The sequence below is a fragment of the Mesoplodon densirostris genome, chromosome 16 (genome assembly GCF_025265405.1).
Source record: "Mesoplodon densirostris isolate mMesDen1 chromosome 16, mMesDen1 primary haplotype, whole genome shotgun sequence".
Taxonomy (NCBI): Eukaryota; Metazoa; Chordata; class Mammalia; order Artiodactyla; family Ziphiidae; genus Mesoplodon; species Mesoplodon densirostris.
In genome coordinates this window covers 52059923-52080551 of record NC_082676.1, presented here as the reverse complement: position 1 = coordinate 52080551, position 20629 = coordinate 52059923, and the positions used below count along the sequence as shown (strand labels likewise).

Here is a 20629-nt window from a genome sequence, read left to right as displayed (position 1 = left end):
TAAACTGCCAAATAGTATTATTCCATATGCATTAAAAATACATTTTTCATAATAACTTTCTGGAAGGGTTCATAAAATGTTAACAGTGGTCACCTCTTAGAGTAGGACTAAGAGGTGGGAATGGGGAGCAATATTTTCTCTTTAATTTATACCCTTTTCTGTACTGCTTGAATTTTTCAATATATGTAACATACCACTATTACAATAAAAATATATAGACTCAATTTAGTTTAAAAAATAATAAAACCTGAGAGAGGAATTCAAAATTCTAGACTTTTCATTTAAAGATTAAGAAATGGAAAAAATAAGATAAAATAAAATAAAGATGAAGAAATGGAATTCCATGAGACTGTAAGTCAAGGGTTGGCAAACTATAGCCCACAGGCCAAATCTGGCCCACAGCCTATTTTTTTTTTTTTAATATTTATTTAGTTGCACCCAGTCTTTGTTGCCACACATGGGCTCCTTAGCTGAGGCATGCATGTGGGATCTAGTTCCCTGACCAGGGATTGCACCTGGGCCCCCTGCACTGGGAGTGCAGAGTCTTACCCACTGCACCACCAGGGAAGTCCCAAGCCTAATTTTTATAAATGAAGTTTTACTGGAACACAGTCATGCCTGTTAGTTTATATATCATCTATGGCTGCAACATAGATGATATATAAACACTTGAGCTGAACAGGTGTTATAGAAACCATATGGCCCAGAAAACCTAAATCATTTACTCTCTTTCCAGCCTCTGGTATAAATGGTTAGAACACTAGGGAGTGGCATCACTGGTATCTGAACCCTCAACTTCCCATCCTCAGGACTGAGCATTTCTGCTTGTTCCAAATTCCACACTAGACACTACATTCCTTGTGCCATGTCTGAATTGTCCTTATACCCCTAGCAGCTAGCACAGTGCTTGGCAATAGAAGATACTCCAAGTCTTCTCAGTGACCATGTATTAACTTCATAATCAGAAACAAAGAAACAGTCCCAAAGGGGACTAGAAGAGAGATACTAGGAAAAGGGATCTGGGTAGAATAGAGCCAACCAACACTCTCAAACACAGTGAGAACCCTGCAAGCCCAAGTTCAGAAGTGACCCACGATATTCCAGCATCCAGAGGGAGATTCTGAAACAAAGGTGGGCCTGGCTGAGCCAGGAGTGACTTACTGACCTCTGCGGGTGGAGCACTGTGAGGAAAGCCAATAAAGAATGCAATGAAGCCTTTAACATAAAAGGCAGACATGTCAAGGAGGGAATGTTCTAGAAGACAAAGTCATATTTACCGTGCCATGCTGATTGTCAGGGGTATTATTGCCAAGCACAGCCCAATCAGCAACACCAACAGGAAGAAGAAATTAGAATTAGATGCTCTGAACGGCCTCGGAGAGGGTTTGCAGGTATAAAGAAGACTTATCTAAGGGGAGAGGAAGAAAGAGGAAAAATTAAGAGCACAGCTTCCTTGAGGATAAATGAGCACAGTCATGTAGTATAGAATGTAAATCGGTATAATCTTTCTAGATTTTCTATACTGCTTTCTAGTCAGCAGTATAGACCAAAATTTTTAAAATGGGTCAAAAAATAAGTATATGGATATTTACTGCTACAGTTGTTAATAACAGGGAATAACTGAAAGCAACCTAAGTAGCTACCCAAGGGGTTCCTTAAAGGTTAAAGTGCATCTACACAATGGAAAATCACATAGCCCTTAGAAAAGCTTCATATCCTACACGGCACTGTGAAATGAAAAGGGTAGATTCCAAAACTCTGTACTGTATGATCTTGTTTAAGTTTTTTTTTTAGTTATTTTTTTAAACATTTTAGTGTAAATTTCTTTCCTTTTTTTAGCTTTATTGAGGTATAATTGACAAATAAAATGGTAAGATACTTAAGAGCATACAATGTGATGATTTGAAAGAATTCGAAAAGTATTTATTCTCTACAGGGGTTTAAATATATACTAAATATATACACACCAAAACAGGAGATATTTGCTTGAATTTTACAAGCATATGTATTTTTCCTATATATTAAAAATAAATATTTCCATTGAGGGAAAAAAGACTTGAAGGAGAAATCAGGTGGGGACGGGGAGAGGGGTACAGTTAACAGGCATCCAATTCCTCCTTAATATTCTAGAAAGCTACAGCCTCGGGAAGGGGCATCAAGCTCCTGTGACTGCAGCAGCTGGAACATCTTGTGAGCCGAGGGCACTGAGCACCAGGGACACTTGGTGTCCTGTTAGGGTGTCTGGGGGCAGGTGGCCAGTCAGACTGGGGTGTCAGAACTCAGTCCAGTGCCTGTGACCCATTCCATTACCCCTACACTGGCTTTACTGGGCTACACACTAGGAAACCACTGCCTAACACATTTTCTGGAAGAAGAACAAGTTCCTCTGAGCTTTCTCACATCCATCTCTCCTTTGGTGGCTTCAGCCAATTTAAGTTGCCAAATGAAAGCATCAGAACATTCTTCAAAGGCCAAAACACCCAGGTAGAAAGTATGACCCAATTCAAGGCCCTGCCTACTGGATTAAAAGCTTAGGCTCTGGAGTGAGGTAAATCTGGGTTCAAATCTCAGGAGTCATTTATAAGCTGTGTGAGCTTGGACTGTTACTGTTACTTACCTCTCTAAACTTCAGCTTCCTAATTTATAAAATATGGTTACTAGCAGTGGCTACTTCAAAGGATGTATCGTTGTCATTGTTATTACTACTATTATTACTTCCACTTATGAATCCTCAGGGCTTGGCATAATAGGTGATCAATAATGTCAGGGGTTATTAACAGAGGCTACCTCTGGAAGAAGGGATGGAATACATATCTGTATTGTTTAAATGTTTAATAGTGAGCATATATTGCCTCTACAGTAAAGAAAAAGTTTGGTTAATGAGCCCAGATAAGTTAGTCCTCTATAGAGCTACTTCACCCATTAAGCACTTAGTTCAGGTACAATGCCTAGGGCCTGTGAGCTGTTTGAGGAGCTACACAAATAATTGAGAACTGAAAATAAATGCACCAGCTCCAAAATCCAAACAGAAAACTACAAAACTTTAATTAATAAACCTTTTGTTAAACATCACCAAAATGAACCACTGTCAACTGATCAATCAATTGCAACACAACTCTTAGTTACATACAAAAAACATTTAAATCACAGGAGCAAAATCATTCTTAACAAAACTCTCAAAATGATAAAAATGTGAAAATCCATTCAAAGTCTTTTTTTCCAGAATAAAAATATGTATCAAATAAGGGATGCAATTTTGATATATCTAATGGGATGTGGGTGGGCTCCAAGCATGTGTGCCGAATGTTTTGCAAGGTCAAAGATGGTCTCGGTGACTGACCCCTCAACCCCACCTCTCCTTACCTCTTTCACGTAAAAGATGATAATGAACTTCAAGGTTGCAACTGCAGGAAGAAGGGGTGAGAAGAAGGCTCCAATCCAGCAAATGGTTTGCCCATAAACGATCCCTAGGACATTATCAGGGATAGCAAACTCCTGCTGTCCCCAGCACTGAAACAGCTTCCAAGAGGAACAGTAGGTCACCAGGATCCTGGAAACAAACAGGACCATTTATCACCTGGACTACAGTGTCTGCCAAGGCCACAGAACCACATCCACAAAATTAGGGCTGTTTCCACACATACTTCTTATGGAAACTGGTTAGTCATATGTCTAGATGTAGAATACAGTGAACTCTGGAATCATTAACAAGTCTCAGATCTACAGTTTATCAGCCAAATAACGTTGGATAAGGCTCATTTTTCTCATCTGGAATGTGAGGGGATTATAATACAGCCTACTTCACTGCATTGTAGTTGACAGTAAATGACACGGGCAGTCTCTGTGCCCTAGTTTGCCACTCAATCCAAAAAGTATTGAGCTATTGTGCGTCCACACAGAAAACGGCTTATGAGGACCCTACCACCCTGCATGCTACTCCCTGGAATCCTAGAAGCTTTCTACAAAAACCCTAGGACCAGGGGCCTGAGATGAACACACATAGTTGTTCACTATAGCATTACCACATATCAGCAAAAACACTGGAAACAACCTAAATGCCCATCAGTAGGGGCTGCATCGACAAATCAGAAGCCATGGGTACAGTGGAATAACATACAGTCCTTAAAACGAGAGAGGAAAATCCACGTGCCTTGACAGGGAAAGTTGTTCATGGTAGTTTGTTTGTATGGGGGAGAAAAAGCAAGCTGCGGACCCATGTGGATGTACCAGGATCCCATTTGTGGGTAAAAAAGAACACTTCCAGCAAGACTGTGTGTTTACTTACACATGTATTTATGCAAATGTGTGTTTTTATTTTTAAGGACTGCTGGATCTACCCCAAAGTGTTAACAATGGTCATCTCCGTGGAGTGGGGTGAGATTGGGAAGGAGGGGTAAGGTAACAAAAGACAATTCTCACTATTCTCCGGATTTCTGTATTTAAGTTTAAATATTAAAAAACTTTAATACGCACATATTCACATCATATTTGTGTAATCGTTTAAAAGGGCAGTTTCTTTTTTAATGTTTACTTTTAAGGGCTTACTGGACTTCTGGCATATACCAGGAGAATTTGTACATGTGGGTAAAAAAGTGATTAAGTGAACAGGGTTTCACTTAAGGCTCAAGGAGATGCTGAGGATAATTTTTTTTTTTTTAATGACAGCATAGTAATGACAATCCTAATGGTGACAGTTAATGCTTTGTTGAGTTCTGTGGCATGGAGTGTTCTTAGTACTTTTATCTGCATTTTGTCATTTAATCCTCACAACAGTGCTATGAGGTAGGCACTGCTACTATTCCCATTTCCCAGGTAGGAAAACAGGCACAGAGCTTAAATAACTTGCCCTCAGTCACATGACTAGGAAGCGGCAGTGCTGGGTCTTGGACCCAGACTAGGAAATGTGGCATCCACTGCAGCCCGGAGGGGCTGGCAAGATGTCACCCCATGGCAGCCCCGCGGAAAGCAGCACCATTCCTGCTTCGTGCTGCCTTTCAATGGGGCACATCATGGACCAGGGGGAGGTGATGGCCTGGAGTTTTTTCAAAGTCACCAATGGCTGTCAGTGGTTCCCAGGATGTGGAATCATCCAGCACTTTGGGAAGAGCAGCTGTGATGGGAACCTGTGGTGGGGATGAGGGAAAGGGTGAGGGGGCAGGGGGAGATAAGAGGGGTACCCCTCACACTTACTTTCTAGGAAAATCCACAAAAAGTGTCACAGCCAAGATGATGATGAGGTCAAAGATCATCAGCTTGTACATTTCCTGCCCAACTTGGGTCTCCCAGCACTGAAACCCAGAGAGAAATGAGCCTGACTTGGAGCAGAAAAAGCCAGGTTCTCCCAATGCCATTTCCAGCCCCCGATCCTGCTGCCTCTGGAAGGCATTAGCGGATGCTCCTCTGAGCTCCAGCACAGACTTTGGTTTTCAAGCCCTTAGAATTAGAAGTGCCTGGTGTGCCAGACTCTGCTACACAGCAAGAATGAGGATCAACTGGGATTCAAACCCTTGGCTTCATGGGCTGTTCTCTCGACCCTAATGCTACTACTCCCAAATGACCCACCGAGCAGGATGCCCATTCCCGCAGCCTCACCGGGTAGAGTTTCTGGTTGTAGCCACAGAGCTCACACGAGTAGTTATCACAGGATGTAATCTTGGAGCCCAGAGTGAACACCAGCACACAGATGGTGGCCAGCCGCATAAAAACACACCTGCAGGGAAGAGGGTAGGAGAGAGGATGGGAAGAGGAGGGCTCAGGGCAGCCAGGCCCCTTGGAACAGGGCTGGGGTGCAGAGAAGCTGCCTTTCTTTTTTTTTTTTTTTTTTTTTTTTGCGGTACGCAGGCCTCTCACTGTAGTGGCCTCTCCCGTTGCGGAGCACAGGCTCCGGACGCGCAGGCTCAGCGGCCATGGCTCACGGGCCCAGCCGCTCAGCGGCATGTGGGATTTTCCCGGACCGGGGCACGAACCCGTGTCCGCTGCATTGCCAGGCAGACTCTCAACCACTTAAGCTGCCTTTCTTAACAGCAAACCTACAAATGGGCACAGAGTTTCTGTTTGGGATGATGAGCAAGTTCTGGAACCAAACAGTGGCAATGGCAGCAGAACACTGAGCATGTACTTAACGCCACTGAATTGTACACTTAAAAGTGACTAAGATGGTAAATTTCATGTTATATGTATTTTACCACAATATTTTTTAAATGGCAGAGAAAAAAACAGATCACAAAGCTGGGAACTCCTGAATCCATGATGACGTAGCCACGTTGAGAACAATTCCTGGAAAGAACTAATTGAATCTTCTAAGTATCAGCTTTGAGAGATGGCTGATATACTGAGAAGTGAAAAAAATACACTGCAGAGTTTCACGTAGATACAATCCTATTTTTAAAAGAAAACAAAACGTGTGAACGTTGGCATGAACAACAGGAACTGTGAAGATGAGAGCTGCTGGGGGAAAATGGATTCAAGAGAGGAGGGCAGAGGGCTCTTTTTTTAAAAAAAAAAGATGCTTCATCTATTGTTTGGTTTGTAATAAAAAAATAAATGATATAGAAACATTAAAAAGTGTGTGGGGAGGGGAGCAAACCCACATCATCCACCTGACATGCTGTGCCTCCCTCGGGGCGGACGTGAGTACCTAGCACCACTGAAGAGGTTTCCGTAACTAAAAACTGAAACGGAATCTAATAAAAAGTCTGAATCTACATTTGCGGAGGGATACAGGAAAACAAAAGACACCATGAGGAAACAATGAACTAAATCCAAAGTAGAGAACATTCTGTAGGACAAACACCTCAGCTTCTCCCACAAATCAATAGCATAATACAATGGGGGAATTCTTGAAACAATAAAGGGGACTTAAGAGACATAACAACCCAACACAGCATGCGGCCTTTCTTTGGATCTTGGTTTGAATGAACCAACCATAGAGAGCCCTCTGCAACTCCATCAGGGGACTGACTTAATTCTGTGAGGTGTGATGACGATTATGTTTAAAAAGAAAAGTTCTTGTCACTTAGAGATATACTGAGCTGTTTACAGGTGAAATGACATGATGCCTGAGATTTGCTGAAAATAATCAAGCAGAGTTGGGGCAAAACGTTGGTAAATAGTTGAAACTAAGTGATGGGCACACATGAGGGTTCATTATACTGTCCTGTTTGAAAATTTCCAAAATAAAAAGATTTGTTTAAACAAAGATGCAAATACCATCTGAGGCATTTGAGAAGCAGACAGAAAACATTCCAGTGTCACACACTCCCCACCTGGTCCTCCTTAACTCATGTGTTGTTAACTCCCTGGGCCCAGCTTTACACCTGCCATTTCTTTATTTTTTATTTTATTTTTTTAGGAAACTGAATATTTGTTTAGTATGAGAAGAGACATTACAACAAATTATAAAGAGTCAGTGCGAGCCCGCTGCGGGGCTCTCAGGCCGGTGATTTGCCCGCGTGCCTCCATGAGCTTGGCCCACGGCCTCTGACAGCGCCCACCCGAGCGCCCCGGGAGCCGGCAGGCAGCGGTCCTCGCCGGGGACCCTCCAGCGGGCCAGGGGGACAAACGTGGCTCTAAATCCAGCACGTGCATATTGAAGCAAGTGAAAGGATTTAATATGAAGCACAGAAGCAGATAATGCCAAAAAGCAAGCAGTAGTTGGCAGACATTTAGTGAGTGGGGCAGCATTTCCTTCTCCCACTGCTGCTGAGATGGCGGAACTCAGTCGAGCTCAGTATGAAATGGAATGCACCGAAGGTATTATTAGTCAGAGAATGAGGGTCTCGGAAAAATTAAAGGTAGCACCACCAAATGCTGACCTGGATTCCAAGAAGGAGTTTCAAATGTTAGTGTGATTATGCAGGTTCCAGAGAGAATTGTTGTAGCAGGAAATAATGAAGACATTCCATTTTCAAGACCAGTAGATCTTGACCTGATACAGTCAACTCCCTTCAAACCTCTGGCACTAAAAATACCACCTCGTGTGCTTACGCTAAGTGAAAGACCACTAGATTTTCTGGATTTAGAAAGACCTCCTCCAATCCTTCAAAATGAAGAAATCCATGCAGTTGGCAGGCTAAAAAGAGGGCATTCTATGAGTGAAAATGCTGTTCACCAAAACGGAAAGCTGGTCAGGACTGACTCCATGTACGGCATTTCAAATACAGATACAACGATTGAAGGAACCTCAGATGACATGACTGTTGTAGATGCAGCTTCATTAAGATGAAAGATAATCAAACTAAATAGACGTCTACAACTTCTGGAAGAGGAGAACAAAGAACGTGCTAAAAGAGAAATGGTCATGTATTCAATTACTGTAGCATTCTGGCTGCTTAATAGCTGGCTCTGGTTTCACGGCTAGAGGTAACCCCAACTCTCAAAAATACTGTTTCAACAGCTGGAAATATAAAGAATTTGCAAACTTCTTTGTTTCTGTCTTTGCATTGTATGCCGTTTTACAGTCCATGCCCTGAAAATGTATTTCTCCCAGAAAGGAGGTGGGGAAAGACTTATATTTGCAGAAGTAAAGGTATATTCTGTCACTTGACTGTATATAGTTTCAACCAGTTTTGCCATAACACCTACTTAAAATTCTCCCTTTGCATGTTTTGTAAATAGGATCTAGTTTGTTTTGGTTTTTTTTAAGGAATTTTTTTTGCCTCATCAATCTGCACAGCTAATTCTATGAAGGGGAGAGAAAAAAGTGTATAGGAAATGGATTTAGAGAAGTGTCTGTAAAGGAAAAATAATACTTTATTTTGTCCTGTTTCTCAAACACTGTTAGATTAAACAGTTTAGTTAACAGACATTTTTGCATCCACATTTCAACATTAACACTACTGAAGTCATGGTCTGGTGTCAGATTTAATAAACTCAAGCCACCTAATGTTTCATGATCACCTTCAATAAAATAATTCCTAACATTTTCAGCAGTTTATCTAAGATGTGGGCAAAATGTGCATTTTTATTTTTATTTTAGTTTTGCAGATGGTTTTCTATAAAGTACATTTTTACAAAGTCCATGTGTGAATGATTTAAAAAACTACAGAATAAGGTACAAATGTAGTGTATTTAATAAACTGTCAACCAAAAAAAAAGAGTCAATGGTAGCACACACAGTCGGTGACTAGGCCACATTTTTCTCAGCACTGACTCCAGCAAGTGTCAGGTTCCTACGGCAAGTTCCTACTGTAACTCTCCTCCCAAGGCTATGCATGGGCCTAGTGGGGTAGAAGTGTGAGGGAGTTAATGCCCCTGGGAGCCAGCCACCCTTAGGCAGGGGAGGCCAAATACTTGTTGGAGGACAAACACTCCTGCATAGGAAAAGTCTAAGATATTTTCCACGCAAACTCCCAGAGTTGTCCCATAGGACTGAGCCCCAGTTGCAACTTGCCAAATAACATACCCTTTATAAGGTGCCTTCCCTTCTCTCTCTCACTTCCTCACTCTCCTGCTGGTATACACTTGTCTTTCTAACATCTTAAGAGCAACATTTCTTCCAAGGGCCCCACCCTATGCCATCAGCTGTCGATGTGCTAATACATGAAAAAAATATAGACACTCAAGTCAAAGAGATTTCCCTGCATATGCAAACTCTGATTCATTCATGGGGGCTGTCTGAAGGCTGAAGAGGATTCTTGGCTCAGCAGGGAAAGGTACCACAATGGATTAGCAATGTCTGCTGTGGGCAGGGGAGGGGACAAGTGGTGACTTGCTTGGCACGTCTGGGCATTACCTAAGGATTGTCAGCCGGATCTCAAAGCCTGGGGAATAATCCTCATAGTGGATGATCTTGGCAAAGATTATTGGGGTGATAAAATTGGCCAGCGTGATCACAATAGAAGGCAGGTACAATATCAAGAGGTTCTCTCCGAAAACCATCTTGTCAATTTCCTATGAAGATAACAAAACTGGTCAGGAGTATAATAATTTGCATCACAAATGAACTGACCTTAAAAGAACTCAACTATATGTATGTCAAGTCATATGCTGAACACCTTAAACTTATACAGTATTGTATGTCAATTATATTTCATTAGAACTGTAAGGGAGAAAAAAAAACCCAAACATGTTTAGCAAAGAAAACAACACATTTGTTTCATTCAACATGGCACCTAAAACTAAGCCATCTCCTTCCTTGGGTGTTCAAACAGAGGAACCATTATCTAGTACCATACTAGAAGAAAACTGAGCTCTACTGGATTTATTAAGGTGAAATATAAAAAATCCATGTATTCTGTATCAATGGGCAATTTAAAGCATTTTCAAGGCTGAACTAATTGACTTGGAACAGCCATTCTCTCCTTCTTTCATAATAACAGATTATTTAGTCACATATATGGCTATCTGAGATAAAACTAAATTTCCTAGGTAATTTGACTGTCTTCCTAGGTAAATGGCTCTCTGACTAAATTCTGGCCAGAGGGATATAAGAGGAAGTGTTAAGTGCAACCTCCAGGTCCTGCCCTTGAAGGGAAGGGGTGTGCTCTCCTCATCTCCTTCACTTCCTTCCCATTGGCTAGAATGTGAATGTGTGAGCTACCCGGTGCCATACAGAAGAAGACCACATTCTAAGGATGGCAGAGCTACAAGATGGAAAGAACTTGGGACCCTGATGATTGATTTCATGAAGCAGAGCCACTAGACCAACCTGGATTTTTATTTTATTTTTTTTTAATTTGTTTCGGCTGTGCTGCAGGAGGCGGGATCTTAATTCCCCAACCAGGGATTGAATCCGTGCCCTCTGCAGTGGAAGCATGGAATCTCAACCACTGGACTGCCAGGGAAGTCCCCAACTTGGATTTTTAAAACCATTGTTATTTTGGGTAAACTGAGGCCCCAGATAGTAAGCTGTGCAGTTGGGGGTTAAATCCAGGCAGTCCAGCCTGTATTTGAACACTGTAAACTCCAGGAGGAGGAGGTAGCCCAAACACTCTATTTTGGATGCTTTTTTTTTTTTTCTATTGGAAGTGGAAACTAGTCACTCTGATTTTAGGTTCTCTATCATATCAGCCAAACTTATATCCCCATATGTAAAACAGAATGATGATAGTATCTACCTGAGAGGTTTGCAATACACTTAGCATACATAACGTCCAACGGGACTAAAAGTTAAATTGACTTTCATGGAGCACTTACTTTTTTCATGTGTTCTTGAGAGAATATAGTCGCTCTATAGATTGCATAAAAGCATGCCGCTAAAACGGCCAGCACGATACAGTTCAAAAACAGTCTCAAAGAGTAAATCCGTATTGTTTCTTCTGAGGTCCTTTCTGCTATTTTCTGCCGTATTCTTTCTTCCTCCAGATCTGCCTGGGAACAAAAGAAAGCTCATTTGTGAGCACTGGGATGAAGGGATATTTAGGGGTGGAAACTGTGACTCACCATCATACTCTCCCTCTCGATCTTTAAAGTTTCCTGAATATTCATCTCGCCCAGGATACCCTCCTGGACCAAGCCCAACCAGTTTCCATGTCTCCTAAAGGCCTAAATGAAGGCAGACCTTCTATTTAAGATTGAAATTAGACTCCACAATAAATGTGAAAACAGAACTATAACCTATTCAGGACATTACCTATATGTTACTATTACCTATATGTTATTTCTTTAAACAAATAATACACTTCATCTGATTTCTTCCATTTCACTTCATTAAGCTTTTGATATCATTGTCTCCTACTCCTTTTTTGGGTAGGTTTGATCAAGATGCTATTTGTTACTCCTTTTCTCCTGATTAATTTGGAAATTCCGCTTTTTCATATTCTCTCTACTCCACCTTATTATCATAGCATTCTTAGTCCTATTTCTCCTGGTTTAAGAGATGCTTATGACAGGTTCTCATCAAGCAGAAAAATAACAGTACAAACCAACAAGGACCTACACTCAACATTCTGTGATAACCTGTATGAGAAAAGAATCTAAAAAAGAATGAATATATGTATATGTATAACTGAATCACTTTGCCACACACCTGAAACTAACACAATATGGTAAATCAACTATACTCCAGTAAAATTAAAAAAAAAAAAGGAATAACAGTTTTCTTCAACTAGGATTAAAATAAGTTTTCTAAATGGAAACAAAAACAAAAACAAAAAATAGTACAAGGTGATGGGGGAGAAGGGAAGATACCACCTCTTTTCCCAGCCCCAGTTCACCAGCTTCATGCTTGGGGCTAAGGTGATCAACCCCAGGAAGTGGTTCTCTGCAAAAGGCTCTTGAAAACTACATAGGGCTACACAGCTAAGCACTGGGGACAGCCTGGCCCCCACCAGCTCCTTTGCAAGCTGTAACCCCACCTCCCGCCAAGAGAAAACTGAGTGGCACTCACTCGGAGCTCGTAGCGCAGGCTGCTGTGCTTCAGGTCCGCCATGCTGCGGCTGGTGATGCAGAAGTCCCAGCCCGCAAAGATCTTGTTGCAGTAACTCTGGAAGTGCTCCTCGCTCCGGATCAGATTACTTTTGAACCCTTCCACCGACCTGACCCCAAAACATGTTTATCGTTCTTATAAGAACATCAAAATACAGGCCCATGGATATGCTTTGTCTAAAATTAAAAAGTTACACATAGCTGCATCTTCCACCCATTTTGACATGCTTGGTCAAGTTTTGGATCGTTCTAAATATGTGGCAGCTAACCAGGCATCTCACTGTTGAAAATCACTTCCTTTCAACCATTCAATGGCTTCTTTCACAGCTGGAATAAAATCCAAACTCTTTTAATACACCCTAGAGGTCCTGCATGACCCTGCATGGCGCCATCTTTCCTCCCATAGGGCCACTCTGCTGTAATGACAGAGGCTTTTTTCTTATCCACAAACACACAAACCTCTCCTCCAGACTCAGGGTCTTTCCACTTGCAGTTCCCTCTGCCCTCTCCTCTTCCCATGGCTGCCTCCACCTTATCCCTCAGGTTTCACCCAAATATTCCCTCCACAGATTCCCCACCATCCCATCTAAAGTTGTGACTCCTACTTTAAGTCAGTCTCTTTAATTTCCTTCACAGCAATAACCTAATCTCCAATCATCTCATTTATGTGTTTACTTGTAGCCCCTTACCCTGACTAAATTTTAAACTCCTTGGGGGCAGGTACCCTGGCTGTCTTCCCACCTTTATATCCGGAATGCCTGGATATAAATATGGCCACTATCCAACTGATGGATAAATGCATGAATAAATGACTTAAATAGTAAAATAACCAAATATTTAGTGAGCACCTGTTTTGGTCAGATGCCACTCTGTTGCACAAGTTCATAATCATTACTCATTCAAATGCTTTCCTGGAAAAAAATACACTCTGGCACTTGACATAAAAACGTCAAATGCCACACACTCTGTAGACAAACCAGGGTATTTTTAGGATTTGCTACTGAGTTGTGAAGACAATAGAAATGAAAGGAATTATAGCAATCAGTTGTTCTGCCAAAGGTTCACAGCAAAGAATTTATGTCAGAACCAGCTGGGGTGCTTTTTCAAAATGCAGACTCCCGGGTGATTTCATATCCTGAGATTTTTAATTCAGTAGGTCTCATGAGGTGGGGGGGCGTTCCAGAAATATGCTATTTATAAAGCTCCATGGTGATTCTGAGGTCCCACCCCAATTGAATCGTCTGATTTAGACCAAACCTCCATTTTACAGGTCAGGAGAGGCCACCGCAATGGGAAGCCCACACACCGCAACGAAGAGTAGCCCCCACTCGCCACAACTAGAGAAAGCCTGTGCACAGCAACAAAGACCCAACGCAGCCAAATATAAATAAATAAATAATAATTTTTTTTTTTAAAGGGCTTAGGCTTGATAGGTTTTTAAAAAAAAAAGCAAAGGTAAGGTCGGCAGAATGGTACTGGCAAATGTGTTCACCGATGATTAACTGAAGACTCTGGGCTGCTACTCCAGCTCCCAGATGCTGCCTCCATCCTCCAGGTGTCCACAGCCTCCAACACACTCACAAACCTTTTTCCACAAAGCTCAGCCCTGCACTCTGCTCATCCTTTGGGCAATGGCTCTTGGAGTCCACGGACCTCCACAAGACTCCAGCCATCAAGAATAATTCAAAGAGAGGGCCTCCCTGGTGGCGCAAGTGGTTGAGAGTCCGCCTGCCGATGCAGGGGATACGGGTTCGTGCCCCGGTCTGGGAGGATCCCATATGCCGCGGAGCGGCTGGGCCCGTGAGCCATGGCCGCTGAGCCTGCGCGTCCGGAGCCTGCGCGTCCGGAGCCTGTGCCCCGCAACGGGGGAGGCCGCAACAGTGAGAGGCCCGCATACCGCAAAAAAAAAAAAAAAAAAAAAAAGAATAATTCAAAGAGAACACAATGACAAGATAAACTTTACCTTTTCACTATCCAAAGAAGGCTCAGGGCCAGGTAGGCAACTGTGCTTAACACATAAGCCAGAGGCAGATCATAGATGAAGTTCTGAAATTTCACCCCGTCAATGGTGTAATGTCCATAAAAGAGGCAGGTATCCTCCAGGAAACCCTGAAACAAAGCCAAGGGCATGAGGTCAGATTAGTGAGTTGACTGCAGGGAACCAGGAAACCAGTCTCTGCCTCAAGGAACTCACATGCCAGTGTCACTGTTCATCCCTGAATTCCCCAGAGACTGGAAAATTTCCAGATTTGCAGCAACATGGATACAACTAGAGATTATCATGCTAAGTGAAGTCAGACAGAGAAAGATAAATACCATATGATATCACATACGTGACATCTAAAATATGACACAAATGAACCTATTTATGAAACAGAAATAGAATCGTGGACATAGAGAACAGACTGGTGGTTGCCAAGGAGGAGGAGGTTGGGAGAGGGACAGAGTGGAAGGCTGGGTTAGCAGATGCAAACTATTACATATAGAATAGATACACAACAAGGTCCTACTGTATAGCACAGGAAACTATACTCAATATCCTATGAAAAACCATAATGGAAAAGAATATTTAAAAAAGGGTATATGTGTGTGTATATATATATGTGTATATATATCTGAATCAATTTGCTCTACAGAAGTAATTAACACAACACTGTAAATCAACTATATTTCAATTTAAAAAATAAATTAATTTAGAAAATAATTTAGACCAATTAAAAAAAAAAAGAAAAAAGATCCAGAGATATATGGAGTGCTCAACTAGAGTTTGGGGAATAAAGCACAGATAAAGCCTGAGCATTAAAAATACACAGGGGTACAATCCAAAAATGAAATTAAGGAAAGAATTCCATGTGTAATAACTGCAAAATAATAACATAATTAGGAACAGATTTTACAAATGAAGTATAAGTATATAAATCTTATATTCTTAAAACTATAAAACATGTTTAAAAAATTTAAAAAGATTTAAATAAACAGAAAAACATCCCCTGTTCATGGATCAGGAGATCCATGGCAACACCCCCCAAACTGATCCACAGAATCAACACATCCCCATCAGAATCCCGACTGGCTTCTTTGTAGAAAATGATAAGATAATCCTAATATTCATATGGAATTGCAAGGGTCTCAGAATAGCCGAAATAATCTTGAAGAAAAAAAACAAAGTCGTAGGACTCACACAACCCAATTTCAAAACTTACTACAAAACAACAGTAATCAAGACAGTGTGGTACTAGCATAAGGATAGACATATAGATAGATCTATGGAATAGAATTCAGTCCAAAAATGAACCCATACGTCTATGGTCAACTGATTTTTGATAAGGGGAAAAAAGAGTCTTTTCAAGAAATGGTGCTGAGACAACTGGATAGCCACATGCAAAAAATAAAATAAAGTTGTGCCCCTACCTCACACCTTTTAAAAATTTTAACTTAAAATGGATCAAAGACCTAAATGTAAGAGCTAAAACTATAAAACTCTTAGAAGAGGAAAGAGAGTTAAATCTGCATGACTTTGGATTTGGCAATGGATGCTTAGATATGACACCAAAAGCACAAGCAATAAAATAAAAAATAAATTGGACTTCATAAAAATTAAAAACTTTTGTGCTTCAAAGGACACTATCAAGAAAGTGAAAAGACAATCCAGATAATGGGAGAAAATACTTGTAAATCATATACGTTATAAAGTACTTGTATCTAGAATATTAAAAAAAAAACTTCATAACTCAACAATAAAAAGATAGATAGGGCTTCCCTGGTGGTACAGTGGTTAAGAATCCGCCTGCTGATGCAGGGGATACGGGTTCAAGCCCTGGTCCAGGAAGATCCCATATACTGCAGAGCAACTAAGCCAAGTTGCACACAACTACTGAGCCTGCGCTCTAGAACCCAAGAGCCACAACTACGGAAGCCCGCGCACCTAGAGCCCATGCTCCACAACAAGAGAAGCCACCGCAATGAGAAGCCAGCACACCACAATGAGGAGTAGCCCTCACTGGCTGCAACTAGAGAAAGGCTGCACACAGCAACAAAGACCCAACACAGCCCAAAATTTTAAAAATGAATTTAAAAAATTTTAAAAAAGACTGATAATCCAATTAGAAATGTAAAGAGGATCCAAACAGACATTTATTCAAAGAAGATATACAAAAGGCCAATAAGCGCGTGAAAAGATGATCAGCATCATTAGTCATTAGAGAAATGCAAATGACAAAACCACAAAGAAATTCCACTGCACACAAACTAGGGTGGCTATAATAAAAAAGTCAGGAAATAGCAAGTGCTGACAAGGATGTGGAGACATCGGAAACCTTATGCACTGCTGGTGAGAATGTGAAGTGGTACAGCCACTTTGGAAAAGTCTGGCAGTTCTTCAAAAAGTTAAATAGCCGGTTACCATCTGACCCAGTGATTTCCGCTCTCCAAAGAATTGAAAAGATATATCCACACAAAATCTCGAACATGAATGTTCTTAACAGCATTATTCATAACAGCCAAAAGGTGAAAACAACCCAAATGTCCATAATGAATGTATAAACAAAATGCAGTATATCCACACAATGTAATCTTATTTGGCCACACAAAGAATCAAAGACGGATAGATGCTCCAACATGGATGAACCTTAAAAAACATGCCAAGTGAAAGAAGCTACAGACAAAAGATCATGGATTAAATGATTCCACTTACATGAAAATGTCATGAATAAGCATTCATGAGACAGAAAGTAGATTAATGGTTGCTTAGCACTGATTAGGGGAATTGGTAGGTGATAAAGGGTACAGGGTTTCTTTTTGAGGTGATGAAAATGTTCTAAAATTGATTGTGGTAATGGCTGTATAACTTTGTGAATATACTAAAAACCACTGAACTGTACAATTTAAATGGATGAATTGTATGATATGTGAACCGTACCTCAATAAAGCTATTACCAGAGAAAAAACAAAACAAAACAAAACCCCCTAAAACCCAAAGGTGCCCTATGTGAAAATACAGCAGAGAAAAGTCCGTGACTTCTTATGGTGGGAATAATTGAACACCTCAAACTCCTCCTTGAATAGCAAGGATAGAACGTTCTAGGAGAGTGAGGAAGAAAATATACACAGAGAACAGAAATAGTATAAGTAGTACCTAGATGTTCACTACAGTATTGTTTAGAAAGGGGAAAATGGAAGCAATATGAATGTCCATCAATAGGGGACTGGCTAGATCACGAAAAATCCATACTATGAAATATTAAGAAGTCCATATAAGTGCACGAGAAAGGTTGAGAAAGATATGAACCATGATGTTAAAGGATTGGTGGTCTCTGGGAAGAGGTAATTTTATTTTTTACTCTATAAGTGTTATATTTTTATGATAACCATGTATTTTTATACTGAGTACTTAAGTAAATTTTTAATAGAAAAACAAAGATGTAGAAACAGAAGACTCCACCCTTTCTTTAACTCCCCTGAAGCTGGGGCACACAGGCCATAAAACTTGCCGAACTGAACAAAACCTGTTTTTATTGCCCCAGGTCGGTGTCAGGACTGTCATCAATCTCTCCTACAAAATAAAGTTACATTACAGGACAAAGGTCCACTGGGCCTGGAAAATAATTTCTCTGATACGATCATGAGCTTGCCTCAATTGTTTTCAGCAAAGACAAGCCACTGCTTAATCTCTCTGGCCAGCTCCCTCTTGGGCCTATAATTAAAATTTATATGTGACATAAAGGTTATTAGCTAAAACTACTGTAGTAATCATATTACAATATATAAAGGTATCATACCAACATGTACATCCTCAAATGTATACAGTGTTATATGTCAATCATATCTCAATTAAAAAAAAACATGTAAAAGATGTAAGAATGCTACTTACTTGCTATGTTGAGAACTGTTTTTCAGTGAATGTGATATGCATACTGTAATGCATTAGGGAAGATTTTAAAAACAGGAAAAAAGATGGTTGTAAAAGTGCAACTTGCTCAATATGTTCAGAATACTTTTATTTTAGTCAATGCATGGGATGTCGATTCTGTAATGTGTAGAAAAGTTTTTAAAATTCAGTGTGAGAGAAGTTGTAAGACTGCTACAGACTTGCAACCCACATGGAGAACAGAACCCTGCTATTTCCATGAATGGATGTGACAGTTATTTTGTAATACATATAGAAATGTTTAAAAACACTTGTAAGCAATATGTTGAAGTGGTATTTGCTTGCTACATAGAAAACCCTGTTCAGCGAGTGGCTGTTCTGTTCATTCTATAAACATGAACAGAAGTGTTTAAAAACACATGAAAAATATGTATAAGGCTGCTACTTGCTTGCATGGGTGTGAACAGTGATATTACAGGGAATGTACATGATGGCCATTCTGTAATGCATGTAGAATGATTTTAAAAACACATATTGAAAACAAATAAATTGAAATTAACAACGATAAAATTAAATTAAAATTCAGTTTCTTGGTCACATTAGGCATATTTCAAGTGCTTAAGAGTTAGTGGCTGTCGAATTTCACAGCACAGATATAGAACATTTTTTTTTTTTTTTTTTTGCTGTACGTGGGCCTCTCACTGTTGTGGCCTCTCCCATTGCGGAGCACAGGCTCTGGACGCGCAGGCTCAGTGGCCATGGCTCACGGGCCCAGCCGCTCCGCGGCATGTGGGATCCTCCCAGACCGGGGCACGAACCCATGTCCCCTGCATCGGCAGGCGGACTCCCAACCACTGCGCCACCAGGGAAGCCCAGAACATTTTTATCACTGTAGAAAATTCATTCTTTGGAGCAGGGCTGTTTTTTATCATGCATAGTTTATTGAACATTTATGATCAAGTGCATCTAAGTCTCCTGTGAAATCTTTCCTATAACGAAGATCATGGTGTGTGGTGATCTACAACAAGGAGCTTCTCTCATGGGATGTGACCTAAAGAAATGGGGCTAACAGCAGTTCTGGGATTTGATCTCACTAGCATATGACCTTGGGTGAGTCACTGACTTTCTTTCCTCCTTGCGTAGTCTGCAAGCTTCAGTTTTCTCATTTGTATAGTGGACATTTTAACACCCACCTGACGATTCCTCTCAGTTGTTCTGAGGAAAACATGAGATCAGAGGTGTAAAATCCACTTTTTCAAAACCAAATGCAGTGGACAAATTCGATGCTTGCTATTTATCGATTCAGAAATGTTCAATGGCATGGCATTTTAATACCAGTAACTTTCAGAAAGCTATTTTTATATACTTGTATTTTTTTTTATACTTGTATTTTTTAAAACATCTAAAGGAGGGGTTCTCAACCTGGGATAATTTTGCTCCCCAGGAAACATCTGGCATGTCTGGAGACATGTTTGCTTGTCACAGCGGTGGGGCTGCTACTGGCATCTAGTGGATGGAGGCCAGGAATGCTATAAATACCCTGCAGTGCACAGGACAGGCCCACAGCAAAGGAGTGTCGGGTCCAAGGTTGAGAAACCCTAGTCTAGAAGGCAGAGACAGCCACTTTTCATAGCTGCAATCTTATTTGCTGAAAAAAAGTGGGGTAAAAAAAATGAAAGTACACACACAAAAACATTTTTTAGAATAAAGAAGAATTAAAAACTTTTAGAACTACTATAGGAAGGATGAGATTAATTCTACTTTAGAGCAGCAGGGTTAACCTGGGATTAATAGACTTTTAAGGGATTTCAGGGACTGTGTATGTGTGTGTACAAGTGCGGTGTGTGCATGTGCACATGTAAGGGCATGTATGCACATGTGTACCACACACACCTGCGTGTGTAATTGCTGGGAAGAGGAGTCATAGCTTTCATCCAGGTGGTCTAGGACCACAATATGTTAAGGTCTTTCAATGTCAGAGAAGTTAAATAAATTCTATCTGGGTTTATTTTCACTGAAATTTCTTTCTACAGGGGAACTCAGATCTTGTGGCAGGTCAATACGAAGGTGGCAGGAATCAGGAAAAGGCCAAGGGCTGAAAGTGACAAAATACATTTCCTGTATATCTTAGCAGGGGTGGATGAACATTATCCCTGCCAATAGGGTCACTGCAAATCCTGTTTTCTTTCACTGGTACTTGTCAACACTCGTTTTTGATTCTCACTGCAGACATTCAGGAACCTGGTCTTTAAATTAACCTATTTCAGTATTGAGGGTCCAAATCCAGAATTATGTTAAATACTTACAGTGCCAGAAAGCAAGTCTATGATATAACTGTAAAAGTAAATGAGTCCAGAACTACTTATTGGATACACTGTGCATTGAATATCTGTAAAA

The 20629-nt window shown here is 40.7% G+C and overlaps 1 protein-coding gene and 1 pseudogene across 2 annotated transcripts in view; one reads left to right on the top strand and one right to left on the bottom strand.

The window, feature by feature from the left end:
• Nucleotides 1-20629, bottom strand: part of TMC7 (transmembrane channel like 7) — a 50871-nt gene that overhangs the window by 7815 nt on the left and 22427 nt on the right. For both annotated transcript variants that reach the window (XM_060078505.1, XM_060078506.1), the window contains exons 5-13: nucleotides 20539-20621; nucleotides 14330-14475; nucleotides 12329-12476; nucleotides 11137-11310; nucleotides 9734-9891; nucleotides 5593-5710; nucleotides 5191-5288; nucleotides 3364-3550; nucleotides 1278-1408 (exon numbers count right to left, since the gene is read on the bottom strand). In XM_060078505.1, the coding sequence (XP_059934488.1) occupies nucleotides 1278-1408; nucleotides 3364-3550; nucleotides 5191-5288; nucleotides 5593-5710; nucleotides 9734-9891; nucleotides 11137-11310; nucleotides 12329-12476; nucleotides 14330-14475; nucleotides 20539-20621 (1243 nt within the window). The remainder of the gene's footprint in view (nucleotides 1-1277; nucleotides 1409-3363; nucleotides 3551-5190; nucleotides 5289-5592; nucleotides 5711-9733; nucleotides 9892-11136; nucleotides 11311-12328; nucleotides 12477-14329; nucleotides 14476-20538; nucleotides 20622-20629) is intronic.
• LOC132476031 (mitochondrial fission factor-like) lies at nucleotides 7668-8359 on the top strand (annotated as a pseudogene).